Below are 25,389 nucleotides of genomic sequence, written 5' to 3'. Positions count from 1 at the left end.
TTTCTCCATATCCTAATGTGTTTTTTTTTTTTTTTGGACAGTAACCATCCTAATGGGTGTGAGGTGGTATTACACTATAGTTTTATGTGCCTTTCCCTAATGATTACTGATGTTGTGCATCTTTTTTATGTGCTTGTTGGCCATTTGTACGTCAGGCAAAAAATGTCTATTCAAGTACTTTTGCCTATTTTTGAATCAGGCTGGTTTTTTGCTGTTGAGTTTTAGGAGTTCTCTATATATTTTGGATATTAACCCATTATTAGATACATGATTTGCAAATATTTTCTCCCATTTTGTGGGTTGAAGTTTTACTCTTTTGACACTGTCTTTCAATGGACAAAATTTTTAAATTTTCATGAAGTCCAATTTGTCTTTTTCTTTTGTTGCCTGTGTTTTTAGTATCTGAGAAATTACTGCCAAACCAGTGTTATGAAGCTTTTCTTCTTATGACTCCTTCTAAGGCTTTTATTATTGTAGGTCTTACATTAAGGTTTTTGATCCATTCTGAATTAATTTTTGTATGTAGTGTTAGGTAAGGGTTTAGTTTTATTCTTTAGCATGTGGATATCCAGCATTCCCAGCACCATTTGTTGAAGGAACTATCCTTTCTCCATTGGATGGTCTTGGGCACCATTGTCTAAAATCATTTGATCATATACATGAGGGTTTTTTTCTAGACTGTCCATTCTATTCCATTGGTTTGTATGTCTGCCTTTATGCCAGTACTGCAGGGTTTTGTTTTTTTTTTTTATTACTGTAGCTTTGTAGGAAGTTTTCAAGTCAGGAAGTATGATTCCTCCAGGTTATTCTTTTTCAAGCTTACTTTTCAAAATCGTTTTAGGATTCCTTGCAATACCATATGAATTTTAGGATAGGTTTTTCTATCTCTGCAAAAAAATGTCATTGGTATTTTGATAGGAATTGTACTGAATCTTCAGTAGGTCATTTTAGGTAGTATGGACATTTTAACAATATTAAGTCTTCCAATCCATGAACATTGGATGTGTTTCTACTAGTTTATGTCTTCTTTAATTTATTTTAGCAATGCTTTGTAGATTTCATTATACATGCTTTTCACTTTCTTGGTTAATTCCTAAATATTTTATTATTTTTGATGCTATTGCAAATTGAAATGTTTTTGTTATTTCTTTTTCAGATTGTTCACTGTGAGTGTATAGAAATGCAAGTGATTTTTGCATGTTGACTCTGTATACTACTACTCTGCTGAATTCATATTTTAGTTCTAACGGGTTTTTTGGTGGAATCTTTAGGGTTTCTACATATAAGATCATATGATTTCCAAACAGAGATAATTTTTGATTTGAAGTTTTTATTTAAATTCAATTTATATGGTAAAATTGGTTTCAGGTATAGAATTTAGTGGTTCATCACTTACATAGAACAGCCAGTGCTTATCCCAACAGGTGTCTTCCCTAATAACCATCACTTATTTAGCCCATCCCTACCCACCTCTCCTTCATCAACCCTCGGTTTGTTCTCTATAGTTAAGAGTCACTTACGGTTTGCTTTCCTCTTTTTTTTTCCCTTCCCCTATGCTCATCTGTTTTCTTAAATTCTACATATGAGTTAAATCTATGGTATTTGTCTTTGACTGACTGATTTTGCTTAGCATATACACTCTAGCTCCATCCATGTTGTTGCAAATGGCAAGATTTCATTCTTTTGATGGCTACATAATATTCTGTTGTATACACACACACACACACACACACACACACACACACCACATCCTCTTTATCCATTCATCAGTCAATGGATATTTGGGCTCTTTCCATAATTTGGCTATTGTTGATAATGTGCAGAGATAATTTTACTTCTTCTTTTCAGAATGGATGTATTTTATTTCCTTGCCTTGCCTAGTCGCTCTGGCTAGAACTTCTAGTTCTCTATGAAAATGGGTATGCTTACCTTTGTTCCTGATCTTAAGGGGAAAAGTTTTCAGTCTTTCACCATGGAGTATGATGTGTGCGTAGGTTTTTCATCTATAGGTTTCCCTCACTCTCTGGAGTTTGCTTTATGCCACTTCACTTGTATGAAAAACCTATCTTAGCACAGGCCTACCTTGTTTTATTGTACTTCATTTTATTGAACTTTGCAGATACTGCATTTTTTACAAATTAAAGGTTTGCAGGGACCCTACATCAAGTAAGCCTAATGGCACCATTTTTCCAATGGCATTTGCACACTTCATGTCTCTGTATTACGTTTTGGTAATTCTGGAAATATTTTAAACTTTTTCATTATTACATTTGTTGTAGTGATCTGTGATCAGTGTTGGGACTTGCTGAGGGCTTGGATGATGGCTAGAATTTTTAGAAATTAATTAAGGTATATACATTGTTTTTTTATTATTGCACACTTAACAGACTACAGTATAATGTAAATAAATATAACTTTTTTTAATTTAAATTTTGTTAGTTAACATACAGTGCAATATTGGTTTCTGGAGTAGAATTCAGCAATTCATCACTCACATACAACACCCAGTGCTCATCACAAGTACCCTCTTTAACACCCATCACCTCCAGCCCATCCCCCACTCACCTCCCTCCATAAACCCCACTGTTTTCTATCATTAAGAGTCACTTGTTTCCCTCTGTCCTTTTTTTCTTTTCCCTCTTCCCATACGTTTACCTGTTCTCTTTCTTAAATTCCACATATGAGTGAGATCATATGGTATTTGTCTTTCTCTGTCTGACTTATTTCACTTAGCATAATACACTCTAGCTCCATCCACATCATTGCAAATGGCAAGGTTTCTTTTTGGTGGTTGAATAATATTCCATTGTGTGTGTGTGTGTGTGTGTGTGTGTACACACACCTATATATACATCAATACACATACCTATATATATACATCACATCTTCTTTATCCATTCATCAGTCAATGGACATTTGGGCTCTCTCCACAGTTTGGCTACTGTTGATGTTTCTATAAACATCAAGGTGCACGTACCCCTTCGAATCTATATTTTTGTATCGTTTGGGTAAAGACCTAGTAGTGCAATTGCTGGGCCATAGGGTAGTTCTATTTTTAACTTTTTGAGGAACATCCAGACTGTTCTCCAGAGTGGTTGCACCAGTTTGCATTCCCACCGACAGTTCAAGAGAGTTCCCCTTTCTCTGCATCCTTACCAACACCTGTCATTTCTTGTGCTGTTAATTTTAGCCATTCTGACAGGTGTGAGGTGGTATCTTATCATAGTTTTGATTTGTAGTTCCCTGATGAATGATAAATATAACTTTTATATGCACTAGGAAAAAAAATTCATTGACTTGCTCTTGTGCTATATTTATGTTACTGCCATGGTCTGGACTGGAACTCACAATATCTCTGAGGTATGACTCTACCTATCTTTACTTACTGAAAGAAAACTGAAGAGGATTTTCACTTTTACAAATGGTAACTGTTTTTCCACTTTATGCCACTTTGGCTTATGAAAGTTTTCACAGGAGAACTCTACTTTCAGATAGTGGGAGACATTTGTATGTCTTTTATTACGGTAGTTGCCTCTTATTCCTCAGTTTTTCTGAGTGTTCTTACCACGAAAGAATGTTGAATTTTATCAAATGCTTTTTCTGCATCAATTGACATGATCACGTGGTTTTTCTCTTTCATTCTGTTAATGTGGTGTATTAATCTGATTGATTTTTGTATGTTGAATTATCCTTGCAAGTTCAAGAATAAATCTCACTTGGTTATGATGTATAATCCTCTCAGTTGCTGCTGACTTTGGTTTGCTAGTATTTTGTTGAGGATTTCTGTATAAATGTTCATAAGGAATACTGATCGCTGGTTTTCTTTCTCACAGTGTCTTTGCCTGGCTTTGGTATCAAAATAATGACTAATTCAGCCTCATAGAATGAGTAATCAAGTGTTCCCTCCTCTTCAACTTTTTGGGAAAGACTGAGAATAACTGGTATTCTTTTTTAAATATTTGGTAGAACTCACAAATGAAGCCACTGGGTGCAGGGCTTTTGTCAGGAGACTTTTGATTACTGACTTCCTAGTTATAGTTCTATTCAGATTTTCTATTCATTTAGTCTTGGCAGGTTTTATGTTTTTAGGAATTTGTCCAATTCATTTATTTACTTTTGTGTACAATTATTCATTGTATTCATAGTATTCTCTTATAATTGTTTTTATTTCTATAGAATCGTATCAATGTCTGACTTTCATTTTTTATTTTAGTAATTTGAATTTCTTTTTTCTTAGTCCATCTAGCTAAAGGTTTGTTCATCTTGTTGGTCTTTTTAAAGAACCAGCTTTTAGTTTCATTGATTTTCTCATTGTTTTCCTATTCTCTATTCCATTTATCTCTGTTCTAATTTTTATCATTTCCTTCCTTCTGCTAGCTTTGGGTTTAGTTTGGTTTTCTTTCCCTAACGTTTTAAAGTTAAGTTGTTGATTTGGGATCTTTCTTGTTTTTTAATGTAAGCCTTTAGACCTACAGACTTCCCTCTTAGCACCACTTTCACTGAATCCCAAAAGTTCTGATATTTGTGTTTCATTTTCATCTGTAAGTTTTTTTTCTAATTTCTCTTGTGATTTCTTGTTTCACACATTCAACTTACACAGTTTTGTGAAATTTCCAGTTTTCCTTCTGTTATTGATGTCTAATATTATCCTATTGTGGTCAGAGAAGATAATTTGTGCAATATCTATCTTTTTTTTTTTTTTTAAAGTGGGCTCCATGCCTAGCATGGAGCCCAATGCAGGGCTTGAACTCATGACGCTGAATTAAAACCTGAGCTGAGATCAACAGTTGGAGGCTTAAGCAATTGAGCCACCTAGGCACCTCGGTGATATCTATCTTCCAAAACCTGTTGATACTTAATTTGTGGCCTAACATATTGTCTATCCTGGAAAATGTCACATGTGTTTGCGAAAAGAAAGTGCATGTTACTGTTATTGGGTAGAATATTGTGTATATGTCTGTTAGATTTAGTTGTATATTGTGTTAAATACTCTATTTCTTTTAGCTTGTTGTTCTATACATTATTGTGAATTGGATACTGAAGTCTCCAACTATTACCGGAAAACAATATCTCTCTTCAATTCTGTCAGTTTTTGCTTTATATATTTTGGTGGTCTGTCATTAGATGTATAAATATTTATAACTATTATATCTTCTTACTATTTTGAAACTTTTATTATATTATGTCCTTTGTCTCTTTTAACGCCTATTATTTCTGATACTAGTATAGCCACCCCCTGCTCTCTTTTGGTTAGTATTTGTATAGAACATCTTTTCCCATTCTTTTACTTTCAATCTATTTGTGTCTTTGCATCTAAGGTGAATATCTTGTAAACAACATTTGTTGGACCATGTGTTTTTATTTACTCTGCTAATCTGTCCTTTATTTGGAAAGTTTAACTCATTTACTTAACGAGTTTAACTCAATTACTTAAAAGTAATTACGGATAAGGAAGTAGCTACTTCTGTCATTTTGCTATTTGTTTTCTATTTGCATACCTGTAGCTTTTTTGTTCCTTTTTCCCTGCATTACCATTGTCTTTTTTTGTATTTAGTTGATTTTTTTATTAAACATTTAAATTCCTTTTTCATTCCTTTTTGTGTATACTCTATAGCTATTTTCTTTGTTATTACCATGGGGATTACATTTAACATCCTAAAGTCATACACTCTAATATGAACTTATACCAACTTGACTTCAATAACATTCAAAAACTCTGCTTTTTTACACTCCATCCCTACTCTTTTCAGTTGCTTATGTCACAAAATTACATTTTTATATACTGTGTCCCAAAATATTAATAGTTTTTTTAAAAATGCATAATTCTCTAAAATTATATAAAAAGGAGGATTTGGAGTTAACCAAATTTTCAATAACTAGTTTAAACAATAACAACGTTTTTCTTTAAATGTATTAGTCTCCTTCATCATGTAGAAAACAAAATAGCAGTTACAAACTATTGTTACAATAATACTAGCTTTTACAACTGCCCATGTATTTACCTTTATTGAGATCCTTATTATTCCACATGACCATGAGTTACTTTCACCATGCAGGACTCTCTTGATCATTTCATGCAGGGCAGGTCTAGGGGAAATGAACTCTCTCAGCTTTTGTTTATCTGAAAAACGTCTTAATTTCCCTCTTATCTTTGAAGGGCAGTTTTGCTGAATATAGGGTTCCTGGTTGACAGAAATTGTCTTTAAGCATGTTGAATATATTGGCCCTCTGCCTTCTGGCCTCCAGTTTCTAATGAGAAATTTGCTTATAATTTTATTGAAGAGCCCTTGGATGTGAAGATTTATTCCTCTCCTACTGCTTTCAAGATTCTTTGTCTTTTGAAACTCTGGTTATAATGTGACTTGGTGTGGGTCTCTAAGAGTTCATCTTACTTGGAGTTTGCTGAGATTTCTGGACATGATATTCATCAAATTTGGGAAGTTTTCAGCCATTATTTGTTTACATACTCTTTCTGCCCCTTTCTCTTTCTCTTCTTATGGGACTCCTACAATGTGTATATTGATACGTTTAACAGAGTCACACAGGTACCTTAGGCTGTGTTCACTTTTCTTCAATCTCTCTCCTTTCTGTTCCTTGGACTTGATAATGTTGATTGTCCTATCTTCAAGATCACTGATTTTTTGCCTGCTTAAATCAGCCTTTGAATCCTCATGCTGAATTTTTCACTTCAGTTATTGTACTTTTTCAGCTCCAGATTCTTCTTGAGATTTTTATAGGTTTTCTTTTTTTTTCTTTCTTTATAATTTTTATTTTGTTACATTAGTCACCATACAGTACAACCCCAGGTTTTCATACAATGTGCCATGATTCATTACTTGCATATAACACTCAGTGCACCATGCAATACGTGCCCTCCTTACTACCCATCACCAGCCTATCCCATTCCTCCACCCCCACCGCTCTGAAGCCCTCAGTTTGTTACCCAGAGTTCACAGTCTCTCATGATTCATTCCCCCTTCTGTTTACCCCCGCTTCATTCTTCCCTTCCTTCTCCTAGCGATCTTCCTATTTCTTATGTTTCATAAATGATTGAAACCATATGATAACTGACTTTCTCTGCTTGACTTATTTCACTTAGCATTATCTCCTCCAGTGCCGTCCATGTTGCTATAAATGTTGTGTAATCATTCTTTTTGATGGTTGAGTAATATTCCATTATATATACAGACCACATCTTCTTAATCCAGTCAACTGCTGAAGGGCATCTCGGCTCCTTCCACAATTTAGCTATTGTGGACAATCCTGCTATGAACATTAGGGTGCATATGGCCCTTCTTGTCACTACGTCTGTATCTTTGGGGTAAATACCCAGTAGCGCAATGGCTGGATCAGAGGTAGCTCAATTTTTAACTTTCTGAGGGACCTCCACACTGTTTTCCAAAGTGCCTATACCAACTTGCACTCCCACCAACAGTGTAAGAGGGATCCCCTTTCTCCACATCCTCTCCAACATTGTTGTTTCCTGCCTTGTCCATTTTTGCCATTCTAACTGCTATAAGGTGGTATTTCAAGGTGGTTTTGATTTGAATTTCCCTGATGGCTAATGATATTGAACAATTTTTCATAGGTCTGTCAGCCATTTGTATGTCTTCATTGGAAAAGTATGTTCATATCTTCTACCCATTTTTTATTTGTTTCCCGTCTTGAGTTTGAGAAGTTCTTTGTAGACCTTGGATACTAGTTTTTTATCTGTAGTGTCACTTGCAAATATCTTCTCCCATTACATGGGCTGCCTCTTCGTTTTTTTGACTGTTTCCTTGGCTGTGCAGAAGCTTTTTTATCTTGATGAAGTCCCACGAGTTCATTTTTTCCTTTGTTAACCTTGCCTTTGGAGATGTGTCATGAAAAAGGTTACTGTGGCCGATGTCAAAGAGGTGGCAGCCTATGTTCTCCTCTAGGATTTTGATGGATTCCTGTCTCACATCGAGGTCTTTCATCCATTTGGAGTTTATCTTTGTGTATGGTGTGAGAGACTGGTCAAGTTTCATTCTTTTGCATGTAGCTGTCCAATTTTCCCAGCACCATTTATTGAAGAGACTGTCTTTTTTCCACTGGATGTTTCTTCCTGCTTTGTCAAAGATTAGTTCCCCAAGATCCAAGAGTCCATTTCTGGGTTCTCTGTTCTGTTCCATTGGTCTATGTGTCTGTTTTTGTGCCAGTACCATGCTGTCTTTGTGATCACAGTTTTGTAGTATAGCTTGAAATCTAGCAACATGATGCCCCCAGCTTTGTTTTTCCTTTTCAACAATTCCTTGGCAATTTGGGGCCTTTTCTGGTTCCACACAAAGTTAAGGGCTGTTTGTTCCAGTTCCTTGAAAAATGTCATTGGTATGTTGATCGGGATGGCACTGAAAGTGAAGATTGCTCTGGGTAGCATAGACATTTTAACTATGTTTATTCCTCCGATCCATCAGCATGGAATATTTTTCCATCTTCTTCAATGTCTTTCAAGAGTGATTTGTAGTTTCTAGAATATAGATCCTTTACGTCTTTGGTTAAGTTACTTCCAAGGTAACGTCTGGTTTTTAGTGCTATTGTAAATGGGATGAATTCCCTAATTTCTCTTTCTTCAGTCTCATTGTTTGTGTATAGAAATGCAACTGATTTCTGAGCTTTGATTTTGTATCCCGCCACATTACTGAATTGCTTTATAACTTCTAGTAGTTTAGGGGTGGATTCTTTTGGGTTTTCTATATAGAGTATCATGTCATCTGTGAAGAGAGACAGTTTGACTTCTTCTTTGCCAATTTGGATACCTTTTATCCCTTTTTGTTGTCTGATTGCTGTTGCAAGGACTTCTAGTACTCTGTTGAATAATAATGGCAAGACTGGGCATCCTTGTCGTGTTCCTGATCTTAAGGGAAAGGCTTCCACCTTTTCCCCATTGAGAATGATATTTGCTGTAGGCTTTTCATAGATGGTTTTTATGAAACTGAGGAATGTACCCTCTATCCCTACACTCTGAAGGGTTTTAATCAGGAAAGGATGCTGTATTTTGTCAAATGCTTTTTCTGCATCAATTGAGAGGATCATATGGTTCTTGACTCTTTTCTTGTTGATATAATCTATCACACAGATCGATTTGCAAATGTTGAACCAGCCTTGCATTCCAGGGATGACTCCCACTTGGTCATGATGGATAATACTTTTAATATACTGTTTGATCCTATTAGCTAGGATCTTCTTGAGAATTTTGACGTCCATATTCATCAGGGATATTGGTCTGTAATTTCCTTTTTGATGGGCTCTTTTGCCTGGTTTGGGGATCAAGGTAATACCAGCCTCACAGAATGATTTTGGTACTTTTGCTTCTGTTTCTATTTTTTGAAACAGCTTCAGGACAATAGGTATTATTTCTTCTTTGAATGTTTGGTAGAATTCCCCAGGGAATCCGTCAGGCCCTGGACTCTTGTTTTTGGGGTGGTTTTTGATCAATGCTTCAATCTCTTCATAATTAATCAGTCTGTTTAAATAATCAATTTCTTCCTGTTTCAGTCTTGGTAGTTCATAGGTTTCCACAAAGGCATCCATTTCTTCCAGGTTGTTTATTGGCATAAAGCTGTTGATAAAAGTTTCTAATGATCCTTCCTATTTCATTGGTGTTGGTTGTGACCTCTCCCCTTTCATTCATGATTTTATTAATTTGGGTCCTTTCTCTATTCTTTTGAATAAGTCTTGCCAGTGGCTTATCGATCTTATTTATTCTTTCAAAGAACCAGCTTCTGGTTCTGTTGATCTGCTCTACTGTGCTCCTAGTTTCTAATTCAATTGATCTCTGCTCTAATCTTGATCACCTGCCTTCTCGTGTGTGGGTTCGGCCTGTTCTTCTGTTCCAGCTCCAGCTTCTTGAGGTGAGAATATAAAAACTGCATTTTAGATTTTTCTATTCTTTAGAGTGAGGCTTGGATGGCTATGCATTTTCCCCTTAGTACCGCCTTTGCAGTGTCCCATAGATTTTGGACTGATGTGTTTTCATTTTCATTGGTCTCCAAAAATTGTTTAAACTGATTTTTAATTTCCTGGCTTACCCAATCATTTTTGAGTAGGATGGTTCTTAGTTTCCAAATGTTTGAGTTTCTTCCAAATTTTTCTTGTGATTGAGTTCCAGTTTCAAAGCACTGTGTTCTGAGAATATGCAGGGAATAATCTCAGACTTTTGGTTTCAGTTGAGACCTGTTTTGTGACCCAGTATATGGTCTATTCTGGAGAAAGTTCCATGTGCCCTCGAAAAGAATGAGTATTCTGTTATTCTGGGGTGTAGTGTTCTATATGTATATCTATGAGGTCATCTAGTCCAGTATGTCATTCAAAGCTCTTGTTTTTTTGTTGATTTTCTTCTTAGGTGTTCTGTCTATTGCTGAGAGCAGAGTGTTGAGGTCCCCTACTATTAACGTATTATTATCTATATGTCTCATTATTCTGGTTAAGAGTTGGCTTGTGTATCTAGCTGCTCTCCTGTTGGGGGCATAGATATTTATAATTGTCATATCCTCTTGTTGGATACATCCTTTAATAACATAGTGTCCTTCTGTATTTCTAACAACAGTGTTTAGTTTAAAATCTAATCTGTCTGATATGAGAATTGCTACTTCAGCTTTTTTTTTGAGGTCCACTGGCATGAAAAATGGTTTTCCATCCCTTCACTTTCAGTCTCGATGGACCTTTAGGTTCAAGATGAGTCTCTTGTAGACAGCAAATGGATGGGTCATGTCTTTTCATACAATCTGCAACCCTGTGGTGTTTATGGGAACATTTAGGCCATTTACATTAAGAGCAATTATTGAGAGATATGATTTTAATGATGTCATGTTGTCTGTGAAGTCTTTGTTTCTATAGTTTGTAAATTTCTGTTCTGTATCACTGTTGGGGCCTTTTTACTTTTATAGAACCCCCCATAATATCTCATGTATGGCTGGTTTGGTGGTTAGGAATTCCTTCAGTTTCTGCTGATCCTGGAAGGTCCTTATCTCCCCATCAATTCTGAATGACAGCCTTGCTGGATAAAGGATCCTTGGCTGCATCTTCTTCTCATAGAGCTTTGAAAATACCCTGCCAACCCTTCCTAGACTGCCAGGTCTCTCTAGACAGGTCTGACGGTATTCTGATATTTTTCCCTCTGTATGTGAGGATTTTCTTCCCCCTGGCCGCTTTCAATACTGTATCCTTGGATCTAATATTTACAAATTGCAATATGATGTAACATGATGTAGGTCTGCTCTCATTGACCTTGGGAGGGTTCCTCTCTGCCTCATGGACACAAATGCTTGTTTTCTTCGCCAGATTAGGAAAGTTCTCAGCTACAATTTGTTCAAATATTTCTTCTAGACCTCTCTCTTTCTCCACCCCCTCGGGGATGCCAATGATTCTGACACTGGAATATTTCATTGAGTCAGTAATCTCCTGTAATCTACATTCTTGAGATTGGGTTTTTTTTGAGCCAAGTTTCTGTTTTAACTTTCTCTTCTATGATCCCATCTTCCAATTCACTAATTCGTTCTTCTGCCTCATTTACCCTGGCCATCAAAGTGTCTAGTTTAGACTGCATTTGATTCATAACATTTTTAATTTCTGCCAGATTTGCTCTCATTTCCACCCTTAGAGATTCTATATTCTAGTTAATATTTTCGTTTATATTTTTTTCAAGTCTACACATCATCTTGACCATTGTTATTCTGAACTCCATTTCTGACAATTTGGTTATATCCATATCCATCAGTTCTGTGGCAGCGTCTCATTATCTTTTCTTTGCTGGGGGTGGATTTCTCCTTCTCGTCATTTGATGAGGAGAGGTTGCGGGGATGTCCAGAGCCCAAATTATTGACCAGGACCCAGGCAGTGTGCACTTGTTTTATAGGGACCTTAGGGATGTGGGCTTCTTGATTTTTCAGCCTGCCTTTGGGGGAGGGACCTGCTGCACTGATACTCAGGCAATCCTGTTTGGGTGAGTACCCCTGTCCCCTGCAAGGTAGAATGGGGATGGGCAAAATGTGAGCTGGTATTTCTGGGCTTTTGTTCTCTGGCAGCTGTCTCTGGTGGTTTTCTGTGGCCCTTCTGAGAGTCAGAGCAGCATAGGCCGCGTCCTAGTCTCTGTCTCAGAACTGAGAGATCACAGTCCACTCTCCACTGAGCTCTCTTCGCCACTTTAACTCTGTTTCTGTCGGTGCTGCTAAAAACCCTGCAGCGTCCTGGGTTGTGCGCCCTACAGCTGCTCTCCCAGCCCTCACTTCCAGGGCTGGCAAGTCTCTTTCCTTTGTGCTTCTAACACCGCCAGCCACCCCCAGTTCCCGTGCACGCTCCCGAGCTCCGTTTCAGTGTGGTTCGGGCGTGCTCCAGAGCGCCTGTTTTCAGTCTGGGTTTGTACGCGCTCCCAAGCTCCCGCTATCAGTCAGGTTCAGTGAGCGCTCTGGAGCTCCGGTTTTCAGTCTAGTCTCGCACACGCTCCCGAGCTCTGGGTTTCAGTCTAGTTCGAGTGTGCGCTCCAGAGCTCCGGTTTTGAGATTGGACACGTGCGTGCTCCCGAGCTCCTGGCTTTAATTGGGTTCCAACGAGCACTCCGGAGCTCCGATTTTCAGTCTGGTCTCATGAGCGTTCCCAGGCTCACAGTCTCGTCTGCTCTCTCACAGGTGCTGGTCTGCGAGTCCGGCCCGCTCCCCAGTGCAGGTGGCTACCGCTTCCTGGCGCCCGAGTGCATTGGCTCCCTCCCCCTTCCATTTATCTTCTGATATCTGTGCGCAGATTCACGGTTCCCCGCTTTGTACCTCAATATTCAGTGCTGGAGATGTTCTTTTGTGGAGATCCAGATGTATCTTTCTGCGTCTCAGGCTGATTTCATGGGTGTTCAGGATGGTCCGGTAGATATCCAGCTTGACTCAGGGGACCAGCTGAGAAAGGGGTCCCCTACTCCTCCACCATCATTTCTCCTCCTTGCAGAAAGTGGTCGCTTTTCTGTTCATAGAGTTTCTGCTACTCTTTTCTTCGTTCTCCAGTTGCGTTCATAGGTATTCAGAATGGTTTGGTAGCTCTCTAGCCAAACTCCTGGGACGGGACCAACTTTAGGTCTCATGCTCCTTTGCCATCTTGGAACCAGACCTGTTTTAGGTTTTCTGTCTCTTAATTGATATTTCCATTTTGTTCATACATCATTTTCTTTATTTCCTCTCTATCTTTGTTAGTACATTAAGCATCTTTAAGACAGTTGTTTTGAGGTCACTGTCTCAACTACCTGCCTTTAGATCTTTTACAGGGATAGTTTCTATTGATTTATTTTTTCCTTTGAGTGGGTGTACTTTTTCCTATTTCTTTGTATACCTTGGGACTTTTTGTTGAAAGTGGACATTTGAATCTAATAATGTGGTAACTACAGAGCTCAGATTCTCTCCCGTCCCCAGGGTTTGCCGGTTTTTTTTATTGTTTTTGTTACTGCTTTTGTTTTTTGATTGTAGTATGTTCTGTGGGGGGACCAGCCTGAAGTGTAAATTTAAGATCAGGTCTTTTGTAAGCCTATCCCTTACAGTCACTTTTTAGTTTTCCCCATATATGCATGCAGATGTTTTTGAATATCCTAGTCTCTTAAGATCTGGCTCCCAAAAGGGGAAAAAGAGAAACATGAAAGGAAGGATTTTAAAAAAAGGGTTCTAGCCCTTTAAATCCTCTGGAAGTCACTTTAGCAGGAAGGAGACGGGCTTAAAACAATGGGGAAAAGTTTGACAGTAATAGCTGCTGTCTCTTTGCACCTTTGTGATCAGAAGTAGCAATCAGCAATCTGCTATTTCCTATGACTAAGACTTGAGAGATGAATAAGTCTTTGCTATGGGGTATGGATGGAAGAAAGGCATCCGAGATAGACAGCAGGAAAAGTGGCTCTGATATTATAACAGAGCCTGGCCTGTTTAGGGAACTGCACAGAACTCAGTATGGATGGTGCATTGGCCTCAAAGGGATAACTGTTAAAAGTGAAGGATAAAGAAGTAGGGAAGATCCAGTTTCTGAAACATCCCTTCAGAAAGATTTTAAGCCAATTAACAATTTTTTTCTGTCTTACACCTACACATAAAATTTCTACATCATGCAAATATTAGTATGTAAGAGAATTATACTGTTAGGTAGATTCTAATTTTTTTAGTAACCAAAGTACCACACTTACTTTTAATCCTTTCTAAGACCTCAGAGTCACTTTAAGGCATTCAGTTTTCATACTTAAAAGTACTGAATTTACTTTCAAACTATAAGATACAATAGCATTATTGTCTGAAACACTCACATTCATGAATTTATAGTACATTTCATTGTCTCATACCTGCACGTTGTAGCAAACACAGCTCGTTGATACTTATATATTTCTTAAACACATCCATACAAACCTACAAGTAATGAAAAACATAACATTACCTTTTTATATTTCATAAAAAAGACACAAATTTCTATCCTATCTTTCTGCTTATTCTATTTTTTTAAGTGAATTTAAAGCAATGGCATAAAAAGTTGAAGTTAGGTTAACTCACAAATTTGAAATGCATATCGAATTCACTACAGAAACCTTTTAGAGATGCTCTGACAAAGAAATAGTCAAGGAAATAGAAAAGATTAGCAAGCAATTGGGGAAGTAGGAAATCCTTGAATATTTGAAATTAAAAAAACCTTATTTAAGGTCATTTAAAAAATAACATTTACTGGTGCAGATAAATACATTTACCAATAGATTAGAACAGAGAACCTACAAACAGACCCACTCATATATAATCAGCTGATTTATATGAGAGGTGACCCTGCAGTACAGTGGGGGAAGGAATGGTCTTTTTTAAAAAGTAAATGGTGTTGGGTCACTTAGGGATCCACATGGGAAAAAATATTTATCTTGACATTTTTCTCACATCATAAACAAAAATCAATACTAGGTGGCTTAGTGTTCTAAATGCAAAGATAAAACAACAGACCTTTTAAAGAAAAATAACAAAAGATCTTGGCAAAGATTTCTTCAATAGGATACAAAAAGTTAACATAAAAAATTGACAAAATTGGACTACATAAAAATCAAGAAATCCTGTTTACCAAAAGACACTTTTAAGAGGGTGAAAGGGCAACCTGTACACTAGTAGAAGTTACCTGCTATACACATATCCAACAACGAACTTAGAATATATAAAGAATTCTTAAGATAGATAAAAAAAAGATAATCCCATAGACTATAGGCAAAATATTTAGGATTTCCCAAAAGAGGGTATCCAAATGTCCAATAATGATTTTGAAAGATGCTCAGCTTCATCAGTCATCATCAGGGAAGGTATCACTCCCCACCCACCAGACTGGCTAAAATTGAAAGGCTGATCAATACCAAGAGCTGGTAAGGCTATGAAGCAACCAGAACTCTCAGACATTGCTGGTGAGAGTGTAATTTGGCAGACCACTTCGGAAATCTGTTTGGTGGTGTCAACTAAAGTTGAATCTATGTAGATCCTATGACCCAACAATTCCAGTTTTAAGTATAACCCATCAGAAAGTGTACATATATTCACCAAAAGACATGCAGAAGAACACTGATAGCATCACTACTGTAATTACCACCCAAATGAATCAAAAGTAATATTTATCAATAAAATAAATTTTGATACACCCACACAAAGGAATATTCAATATTATACAGCAATGAGAAAGAAATGTTTGTAAATAAGTAAAAACTATAGATGGATCTCAAAAATATTTTTTTAAAGATTTTTTTTAAATTTATTTATTCGACAGAGATAGAGACAGCCAGCGAGAGAGGGAACACAAGCAGGGGGAGTGGGAGAGGAAGAAGCAGGCTCCCAGCGGAGGAGCCTGATGTGGGGCTCGATCCCAGAACGCCGGGATCACGCTCTGAGCCAAAGGCAGGCGCTTAACCGCTGTGCCACCCAGGCGCCCCTGAATCTCAAAAATATTGAGCAAAAAGCCAGAAACTAACGAAAACAGACTGTATGACTTCATTTATATAAAGCACAAAACCAGGCAAAGCTCATCTATGCTACTAGGAGTCAAAGAAAATCTGAATTAAAACATATGACTGAGATAATTATTAAAACAATCTCTACTTCAAAGACTTTACATATTTTACCTTTTCATCCCCTTGCTCAGGCACATGAGCAAACTTGCACTGTGATCGCTCACAGCCACGTAATGTATTAAAATGAAATTTGCAATATCTATGGGGTAGCATCAACCCTAGGGACTTCTGGAACACCTAGAAAATTAGATAAATTCTCTATGTTAATTGTAAAACACCACAATCAACTGAGAAAGTATTTGAAGGAACCAGAAATATTATATACCCAAAACAGTATCAAGACAAATTGTTTGCTGACTTGATTAAAATTAAAAAACTCCAATTTATATTTTCAAAAAAAATGAAAAAAATTTAAAATGATTTGTCTGAATTTCTGCAATTTCCTTCAACATAAAATATTCCAAAGTTACTACTGCTTTACTTTATATGTTTTTAAAAGTTTATAATTCCCTCCCCTTTCTCATATACCTGCCCCTTTTGCTTTTTATAATAAAAAGTTATTCTATTATAATATGCATCATATTTCAGATGCATTTATTTAGAACACAAATTTTCCATAGCTTTTCTGATTAATAGAAAGAGAAATGACAGAATCAAAGTATTTACAACAAACTTTTCCTACAAACTGCTTTAATTAAATCACTAGCTTTCTCTTTCACCACAGGTAACTATTCATCCTATATTTTCTGTTTTGGATATCCCCTCTCCATCCTACCCACCCAGCCTTCTGCTTTAAACCTCTTATATTATTTGTGAATATCCTCTGAATCACTACTCATTTTCTGCTTCTTACCACCAACTGCCATTCAAAATTTTAAAAAATGATAGGGTAATATGACCAAAATATGTACTTTATAGGATTATGGTTTTTTTTTAAATATGGAAGACTTACCCCTACATTTTTTTCCCTCTTAAATATTTCACAAGTTTCAGGATTCTGCAGCTTTAGGAGATAATGTTTTCCTGGAAATCTGAAATCTAGAAATGATTAAGAATGACATCACACACCAACATGTTGTGGCTTCTGCCCTTCATAACAATGAAACGGATTACCACTACTATTGCTTTCGAGTTCCCCTTTGGACTACTCATACTCAGTTCACTGACTATGATGCTACAGTGTGTGCCTGTGAAATAAAAAATGACTTACATCTTAGCTGCTCCTTAGGTATTTCTAGGCCTAAATGTAAAATTTTAAACTCATTTTAAACTGAAGATACTTTCTTAAAAGCCTCATACAGCAGCACTGAACACTGTATTCAAATGACAGTCTCTATATTAAACAGACATATATGATACACAATTAAAATTTCTAAGGAAAGAAAACTGACAAACCCATTATGAAATGAACTATGTACTCCCCACAAATTCATACGTTCAAGCCCTAATCCCCAGTGTGACTTTATTTGAAGATAAGGTCTTTTTGGGGCGCCTGGGTGGCTCAGTCAGTTGAGCGTCTGCCTTTGGCTCAGGTCATGATCCCAGGGTCCTATGATCTAGCCCCACATCAGGCTCCCTGCTCAGCGGGGAGACTGCTTCTCCCTCTCCCTCTCCCTCTGCCTGCTGCTCTGTCTGCTTGTGTGTACGCGTGCACGCATGCATTCTCTTTGTCAAATAAATAAATAAATAAATAAATAAATAAATAAATAAAATCTCGAAGACAGGGCCTTTCACAGAATTAAGGTTAAATGGGGTCATAAGGGGCGCCTGGGTGGCGCAGTCGTTAAGCGTCTGCCTTCGGCTCAGGGCGTGATCCCGGCGTTATGGGATCGAGCCCCACATCAGGCTCCTTCGCTGGGAGCCTGCTTCTTCCTCTCCCACTCCCCTGCTTGTGTTCCCTCTCTCGCTGGCTGTCTCTCTCTCTCCAAATAAATAAAAATAAAATCTTTAAAAAAAAAATAAAAAAAAAAATAAAAAATAAATGGGGTCATAAGGGTGAGACACTGATCTGATGGAATCAGTATCTTTATAAGAAGAGACATCAAGAGAGTTGCTCTCTCTCTCCATGCACATGCATCAAGGAAAGGCCATGTGAGGACTTAGCAAGAAGGCAGCCATCTGCAAGCCAGGAAGAGAGCCAGAAACTGAATCCTGCCAGAACCCTGATCTTAGACTTCTAGCTTCCATAACTGTGTGAAATAAATTTCTGTTGTTTAGGCCACCCAGTCTGTGGTATTTTGTTATGGCTGCCTGAGCTACAAATACACCAGGCATTCTACCCCTTGGTCTTTTAAAAGGAGAATTAGGACATTTAGAAATGTTTTTCTCTAAAGATAAAAAAATAAAAATGTTTATTTTAAATAATTTCATTTTTCACTTGGCAGTATTCAGATGAATCTGGAACAAGATTAAGTTTCTGCTGCATAGCTTTGCTGTAATTTTCATTATAAAAACTGTTAAGGCTTTTTAAGATAAAACACACGATCATTTGGGTGTGCTGCTGTAGTACACAACACCAGACAGCACGAAGTCAGTAACAGGAAAGTACAGAAGAATTAGGGGTGCGCTACACAAAGAAATTTTATTGTTTCTAAATTCATTCTTCAGTCTTGCTTATTTTGTTCAAAGCATTATGGATTATCAAAAAAACTGACACAAATTCTAAAATAATTATAAAATTCCAAAATACTCAACTAAAATATGAATATTTTAGGTATAGCCTATAATTTATCTGTACTACTGCTATCACATAAATACAGAAATTTAAGAAACTGTTCCATCAAAAGTTCTAAGTAAAGGTATACAAACTTTCTAATTTTAACATATTCTAGGCTTGTTTTGATTTTTCTAATCTTTTTTGTTTTTGGCAAAAAAAAAAATCTCTTATCCAGTTTCTATATTATCAAAATATAGAATTTTATTAAGAAAACAGTACCATTCATCCAGGGCTTCAGTAACATGTCTTCTTGATGACCACTTAAATTCAAAGGCGGCACTGACAAGCCCAGAGGTTTTGGGGCCAGTACTGCTAAGTGACATTCACCAACCATAATCTCTGCATTTTTAGACTCTTCACTGTGTGAGCAGAAAAGCCAAAAGCAGAATTTAAGTTTATTCTAAGAACATTAAAGTAATAAGAATCAAATAAGTGGAAACACAAACTAACACACTACGTATATGCTATGCACCATGCTGTGTATTGTTACCATACTATGATTCTTCAGTATTTTCAATAAGTGTTCTTGCCTTCTTAAATAGAAAACCAATGCTTGTTAAATGGCTGGGGTACAGGTAGGAGTAAGGTAGTTGGGTTAAAACTAGAGCAGAATATTTTTGATCATGTCAGACAAAATGTCTGAGGAGGAACTGAGCTAGCATTCTAATCCAGAAAAGATCAGCCAATTATTCTATTGATAGTACGATGAAATAAATGAATTATAAATTATTCTTCGGGACAAGTATATTTAATAAATTTATACATGTACTTGAGAGCTTCCTTTGGGAAGAAGGTATAAAAAATGTACTGTTCTTGGTTGCTTAAACAGCTTCAACTATATTTTAATATGTGAGATCCTATATACCCAATTTTAGAAAAACTTAGAGTTTTCTTGAATTTCACTTATCTAGAAAAAGAAATAAGCAAGGGGGAGAGTGGGAAGTATCTCAAAGCTGACTGATAGATATAATTGAATTTAGTTTTTAGGAGAAAAATCACTGATACTATAATATTTTACCTTAAAAACAATTCTAATAAGCTTTTTCAGCTGGGGTTCCCTGGGCCAGAGGAGAATAAAAATAGTAAGAAAGAAGAGGGTCCCACACTCCTAACAGTTCAAACTTAGTAGCACTGACAGAGCTTAAAAATTACACAGGGGATGCACAGGTGTCCATTCAGTCAAGCAGTGAAGTGTCTGCCTTTGGCTCAAGTCATGATCCCAGGGTCCTGGAATCAAGCCCTGCATCAGGCTTCCCTGCTCAGTGGGGAGTCTACTTCTCCCTCTGCCCCTACCCCTGCTTATGCGCATGCTCTCTCAAATAAATAAAATCTTAAAAAAAAAATTACACAGAAAATAAAGATATTCATTTCTCTTTCTAACTTGGGACATCATTAATATGTGCAATCAACATAACCTTCCTCAAAACAAAAGTAATAATACAGAACAAATAAGAATTATGGAATTTTACAGAGGGAAGAGATTAGTAAAATTCTTTTGTTTTTGATTGGATGACTGAAGCTTGGGGTAATGCAGTGACTTGTCCAATGTCACACTCCTGGTCATTATGGTAGAGCCAAACTGATGATAAAACTCTTGAGGCTGCAATGACACTATTTGATTTGTAAGCAAAATGCTTTCAATAGAAAAAAAAAGTTAACTTTTATCATTTTTTCCCTTTTAAAATTTCAAATGGTCATGGATCAAACTGGGTTTCTGTGCCAATCTAATTCTTACCTAGGCTCTTCCTTCGTACTTCTCAAACTTGAGAACGTATTAGGATCAGCTAGTGGCCTTGTGGAACACAGACTGATGGGCCTCATCTCCAGAATTTTTGATTCAGCAGGTCACGGACAGGACCAAATAATCTGTATTTGTGACATGTTCCCACCTGATGCTACTGCTACAAGGATCACACTTTGAAAACTACTGCCTCAATGTAAAAGGACTTGAACACATTTGTCACCTGATCTGAGTATACCTTGCCTCATCAGCAAAATGGGGGTGCAGGAAGGATCAGGTGATCTCCAAGGTGTCCTCCAACTCTAAGCTTGGTATTTGCATATGTTCTAGTGAGTGTACTGTAACTCTTAGTACTAATTACCACAACCACATCAGATACCTGCAAACTGCAATAGTCACCTGATTTATATCATTTTACCTTCATAAAAGTAATGTACACATTCTTTTTTCTTTTATCACTATTCCTTATTCCTTCCTCAAAAAAATATTTTAATGGCTCAAAAATATTTGTCACAGCTTTAAGGTAACTGAAAGCATCCCTGACATCTGGGTATATCTGATATACCAATTAATAATATCCATGTATGGCTTAAGGCATAGTAGCCCAAGTACATAGAGCAGAGAATAAAAAAAACACTCAAAACACAAATTATATGACTATTTTTAAATTACATAATTAAAAATGGTACAGACCTTTTGCAAACTTCAAAAATATTTTCTTTTTCTTCTTTAATAGTCACCTTTTCTGCAAATCTATACTGTAAAGAGATTATGGTTAAAAAGTCAAAGTGAATATTTCTGTATTCCATATTAAGCTACGAGGCTTACCAGATTATTTAGAATGTATTAGATGTTCATTAAACCACTAGCATAATGGCCAACTGACAATTCTGTATTATTTGAAATAATATTGACTTAAAAATTCCACTGTTAAGAGAAAAATTAATAGAAATCATAAATTTTCTCAGCTTTTGACATCGCCTTTAGTTAAGCCAACATTTAAAATTATTATGAACAACTAAAGTTATATTTGTTTTCATTCAGATAAAAAGCTTTAAGTAATTTTTATTTTCAGACAGTATTTATGAACATTTATTTTTCTCATTAAAAGTATTTATATGTATTTCATATATCACTATACTCGAAACATTTAACATTAGTGTTCTGGAATTGTGACTTTCTAATTATAAGGAAGTTATACATGCGTAAATATTAAACTTTTGAAAAAACAGGCCGGCATCAAGAAAATAAACCCCCAAATCACCTATCATTTGAGCAGAGATAATCATTTAATATCTTATTTTACATCTCTCTAGTCTTTTTTTTTTCTATTTTTATTTTTTAAAAAAATTTTATTTATTTATTTAACAGAGAAAGACAGCCAGCAAGAGAGGGAACATAGGCAGGGGTAGTGCTAGAGGAAGAAGCAGGCTCCCAGTGGAGGAGCCTGATGTGGGGCTCAATCCCAGGACTCTGGGATCACGCCCTGAGCCGAAGGCAGACGCTTAACGACTGACCCACCCAGGCACCCCCTCTCTAGTCTTTTTAATTTTGAAAAACTTAATTTTTTAATTATTAAAATTTTTTCCAGTCTCATTAAGAATTGATATATATTACTGTATAAGTTTAAGGCATACAGCATGATGGCTGGATTTACATATATTGTAAAATCATTACAGTAGATTCAGCTAACACCCATCTTTTCATGGAAATATGGCAAAAAGAAAGAACAAGAGAAAAAAAATTTTCTCCTTATGATGAGAACTCTGAAAATGTACTCTCTTAACAACTATCTTTTTTTTTTTTTTTTTTTTTTTTGAGAGAGAGAGAGAGCGTGAGCACACGCACATGCAGGCATGGAAGGAAGGGCAGATGGAGAAGAGAGAGAATTTTAACCAGGCTTCATACACAGCATGGAGCTCAACTCTGGGCTCAATCTGACAACCCAGAGATCATGACCTGAGCTGAAATCAAGAGTCAGATGCTTAACCGACTGAATCACCCAGGCACCCCAACAACTATTCTTTTTTAAAGTACATAAGCATATATTAAAATAATGATACACACTGCATATACTATTAATCCTTGCAAAGAAAATTATAAAAATCAACAGAGAAACATAAAACATTCACAAATACAAAAATATGTCATGTTCCCGAATGAGACTATTAAAGGTAAAGATGTTAATTCTCCCCAAATTAATTTATACATTTTAAAAACCACTTTATTATGTGAATTTAAAAGCACTCTTAGGAGAACAGCCAAAAATTATTTTAAATTTATACTACACCTTCGTGTCTTTTAAAGCAAGCCTTCCTTGTTTTATTTTTATTTTACTTGCTATTTTTATTTTTCAAATAGTTGACAGTATGGTATTAGTACAAGGACCCGTGCAATCAATGAAACAAAAGAAAAGGAATAGTTCCATACATAAAAATGTGAGAATATTAAAGATAGCATTTGAAATTTGGGAGGAAATGATTCAATACATGGCAGTAGAAAAACAGGCTAGTTAACTGGGTAGAAAACAACTTTGGTACCAACTCACCATATGTCAAAATACTTTTTAGGTTCATTAAAGATTTAAATATAAAAAATAAATGTCAAAAGTAGCAAAAATAAAATAAAGGTGGGTATTTTTATAATTTGGAGGGTGGAAAAAGCCTAAGCATGACACCAAAAGCAGAAATAAAAAATTATGATATCAACAGGTACGAATATAAATATTTTAGATATTTTCTTTTTTTAATAATATTTATTATATTATGTTAGTCACCATACAGTACATCCCTAGTTTTTGATGTAAAGTTCCATGATTCATTACTTGCGTATAACACCCAGTGCACCGTGCCCTCCTTAATACCCATCACCAGCCTATCCCATTCCCCCACCCCCTCCCCTCTGAAGCCCTCAGTTTGTTTATACTAGGAGAATACAAAAACCATCCATCAAAAAAATTTTTAAAGGGTACACTGTCTCTACATTCTTTCTCCCAAGATAAATTTTAGATTCAGATAGATGAAAATTCAAACGTAATAAAAAACAGAAAATAACACCAGGAGAAAATACAGGAGGAAATTTTAAATCCTGAAATGGGGAAGGGCTTCTCTAAATATGACTCATAACTCAAATACCATAACAGAAAACTAACAGATTGACTAAAAATAAAAACCTCCTTCAAGGTAAAATAAAACTCCTAAATCAAGTCAGATTACAGAGAAGAAAATAGGAGAAAGTGAGGGAACATATGACAAAGAATACATTTTTTGTTTATGTGCTTTTGTTTTGCACTTTCAAGTTTTCATTTAAATTCCAGTTAGTTAACATATGGTGTAATGCTAAATTTCAGGTGTAGAATTTTGTGATTCATCAATTACATAAAACACCCAAAGCTCATCACAAGTGCCCTTCTTAATAGCCTTCACCCATTTAACCCATACCTCTGCCCATCTCCCCTCCATCAACCCTGTTTGTTCTCTATAGTTAAGAGTCTGTTTATGGTTTGCCTCTCTTTTTTCTCCCATGTTCATCTGTTTTGTTTCTTAAATTCTACACATAAGTGAAATCATATGGTATTTGTCTTTCTCTGACTTATTTCACTTAGCATAATATTCTCTAGCTCCACCCATGTTGTTGCAAACAGCAAGAATTCATTAATTTTTATGGTTGAGTAATATTCTGTTATATATATAATACATCTTCTTTATCCATTTATCAGTTGGTGGACATTTGGGCTCTTCCCATAATTTGGCTACTGTTGATAATGTTGCTATAAACACAGGGGTGGACATATCCCTTCAAACCAGTAGATTTGTATCCTTTGGGTAAATACCTAGTAGTACAATTGCTAAATCATAGGGCAGTTCTATTTTTAACTTTTTGAGGAACCTCCATACTGTTTTCCAGAGTGACTGCACCAGCCTGCATTCCCACCAACAGTGTAAGAGGGTTCCCTTTTCTCTGCATCCTCGCCAACATCTGTTGGTCTTGGTTGTTAATTTTAGTCATTCTGACAGGTGTGAGATGATATCTCATTGCAGTTTTCATTTGTATTTCCCTGACAATGAGTGATGGAAGAATATGTTTAATACATGAAAAGTTCCTACAAGTAAAAAAAAGATCAAAATCTCAGAAGAAAAATGGGCAAAAAACATAAAAAGAAAGTTAATAAAAAAGCATAAATGGCCTTTCAACATACTAAAAGATGCTTAGTCTCATAAGAGAAAAGCAAATTAAAACTAAAAGTCATTTGTAAAAATAGACAGATGGGACAAAAATTTTAATACTGAGTTGGTTAGTGTATGGGGAGAAAACTGGCATTCTTACCCAATGTTGTTGGAAGTATAAACCACAGCCATCTTTATGTAGGCCAATCTGACAATTCTACTTCTAAGAATTAATCCAAAAATTCTTGCGCATATACAAAATGCCTTATGTTCAAGGATACATAATGCAGCAATATTTAAATAGCAAAAAATGGGAACAAACCAAGTGTCCACCAACAGTGGAACTTGTTGAATAGAGTATATTCATGCAGTAGATAATTATACAATTATAAAAACAAGGCATGATTACATACATTGAAAAGAAACACTCCATTATATATTAAGTTTAAAAAGCAAGATAAAGAATGGTATGTTACCATTTGTATAAAATGCTACCATTTGTATAAAATTAAAAAGAATATACAATAGGTCCACTTTGAGAAATGGCAGAGTATGTCTCATTGGGCTAATCCTCCTGCAGGTAAAAACTATAATCCCTAGATAAAATATTTAAAAAATCTCTGCCTGAAAACACTAGAAATATATGAAAAGCTGGCAGAATCTGGAGGGAAGTCTATACTTGGAAAGAAGGAATAGCACTGGCTAACTCTTCTGCTTTTAGCTTTATTCCTGAAGGCAGGTCCTAGTTGGAACTGCTTGAGAAGGCCAA

General features: G+C 36.1%; 1 protein-coding gene across 1 annotated transcript in view; it reads right to left on the bottom strand.

The window, feature by feature from the left end:
- TOPAZ1 (testis and ovary specific TOPAZ 1) overlaps nucleotides 1-25,389 on the bottom strand; it is a 129,348-nt gene that overhangs the window by 63,070 nt on the left and 40,889 nt on the right. Inside the window, exons 6-10 of the mRNA XM_057316080.1 lie at nucleotides 21,148-21,212; nucleotides 18,933-19,072; nucleotides 16,950-17,035; nucleotides 16,109-16,234; nucleotides 14,318-14,381 (exon numbers count right to left, since the gene is read on the bottom strand). Coding sequence (XP_057172063.1) covers nucleotides 14,318-14,381; nucleotides 16,109-16,234; nucleotides 16,950-17,035; nucleotides 18,933-19,072; nucleotides 21,148-21,212 — 481 coding nt within the window. The remainder of the gene's footprint in view (nucleotides 1-14,317; nucleotides 14,382-16,108; nucleotides 16,235-16,949; nucleotides 17,036-18,932; nucleotides 19,073-21,147; nucleotides 21,213-25,389) is intronic.

This window comes from Ursus arctos, unplaced genomic scaffold (assembly GCF_023065955.2).
Source record: "Ursus arctos isolate Adak ecotype North America unplaced genomic scaffold, UrsArc2.0 scaffold_20, whole genome shotgun sequence".
Taxonomy (NCBI): Eukaryota; Metazoa; Chordata; class Mammalia; order Carnivora; family Ursidae; genus Ursus; species Ursus arctos.
This window is presented reverse-complemented; position numbering and strand designations above follow the sequence as displayed.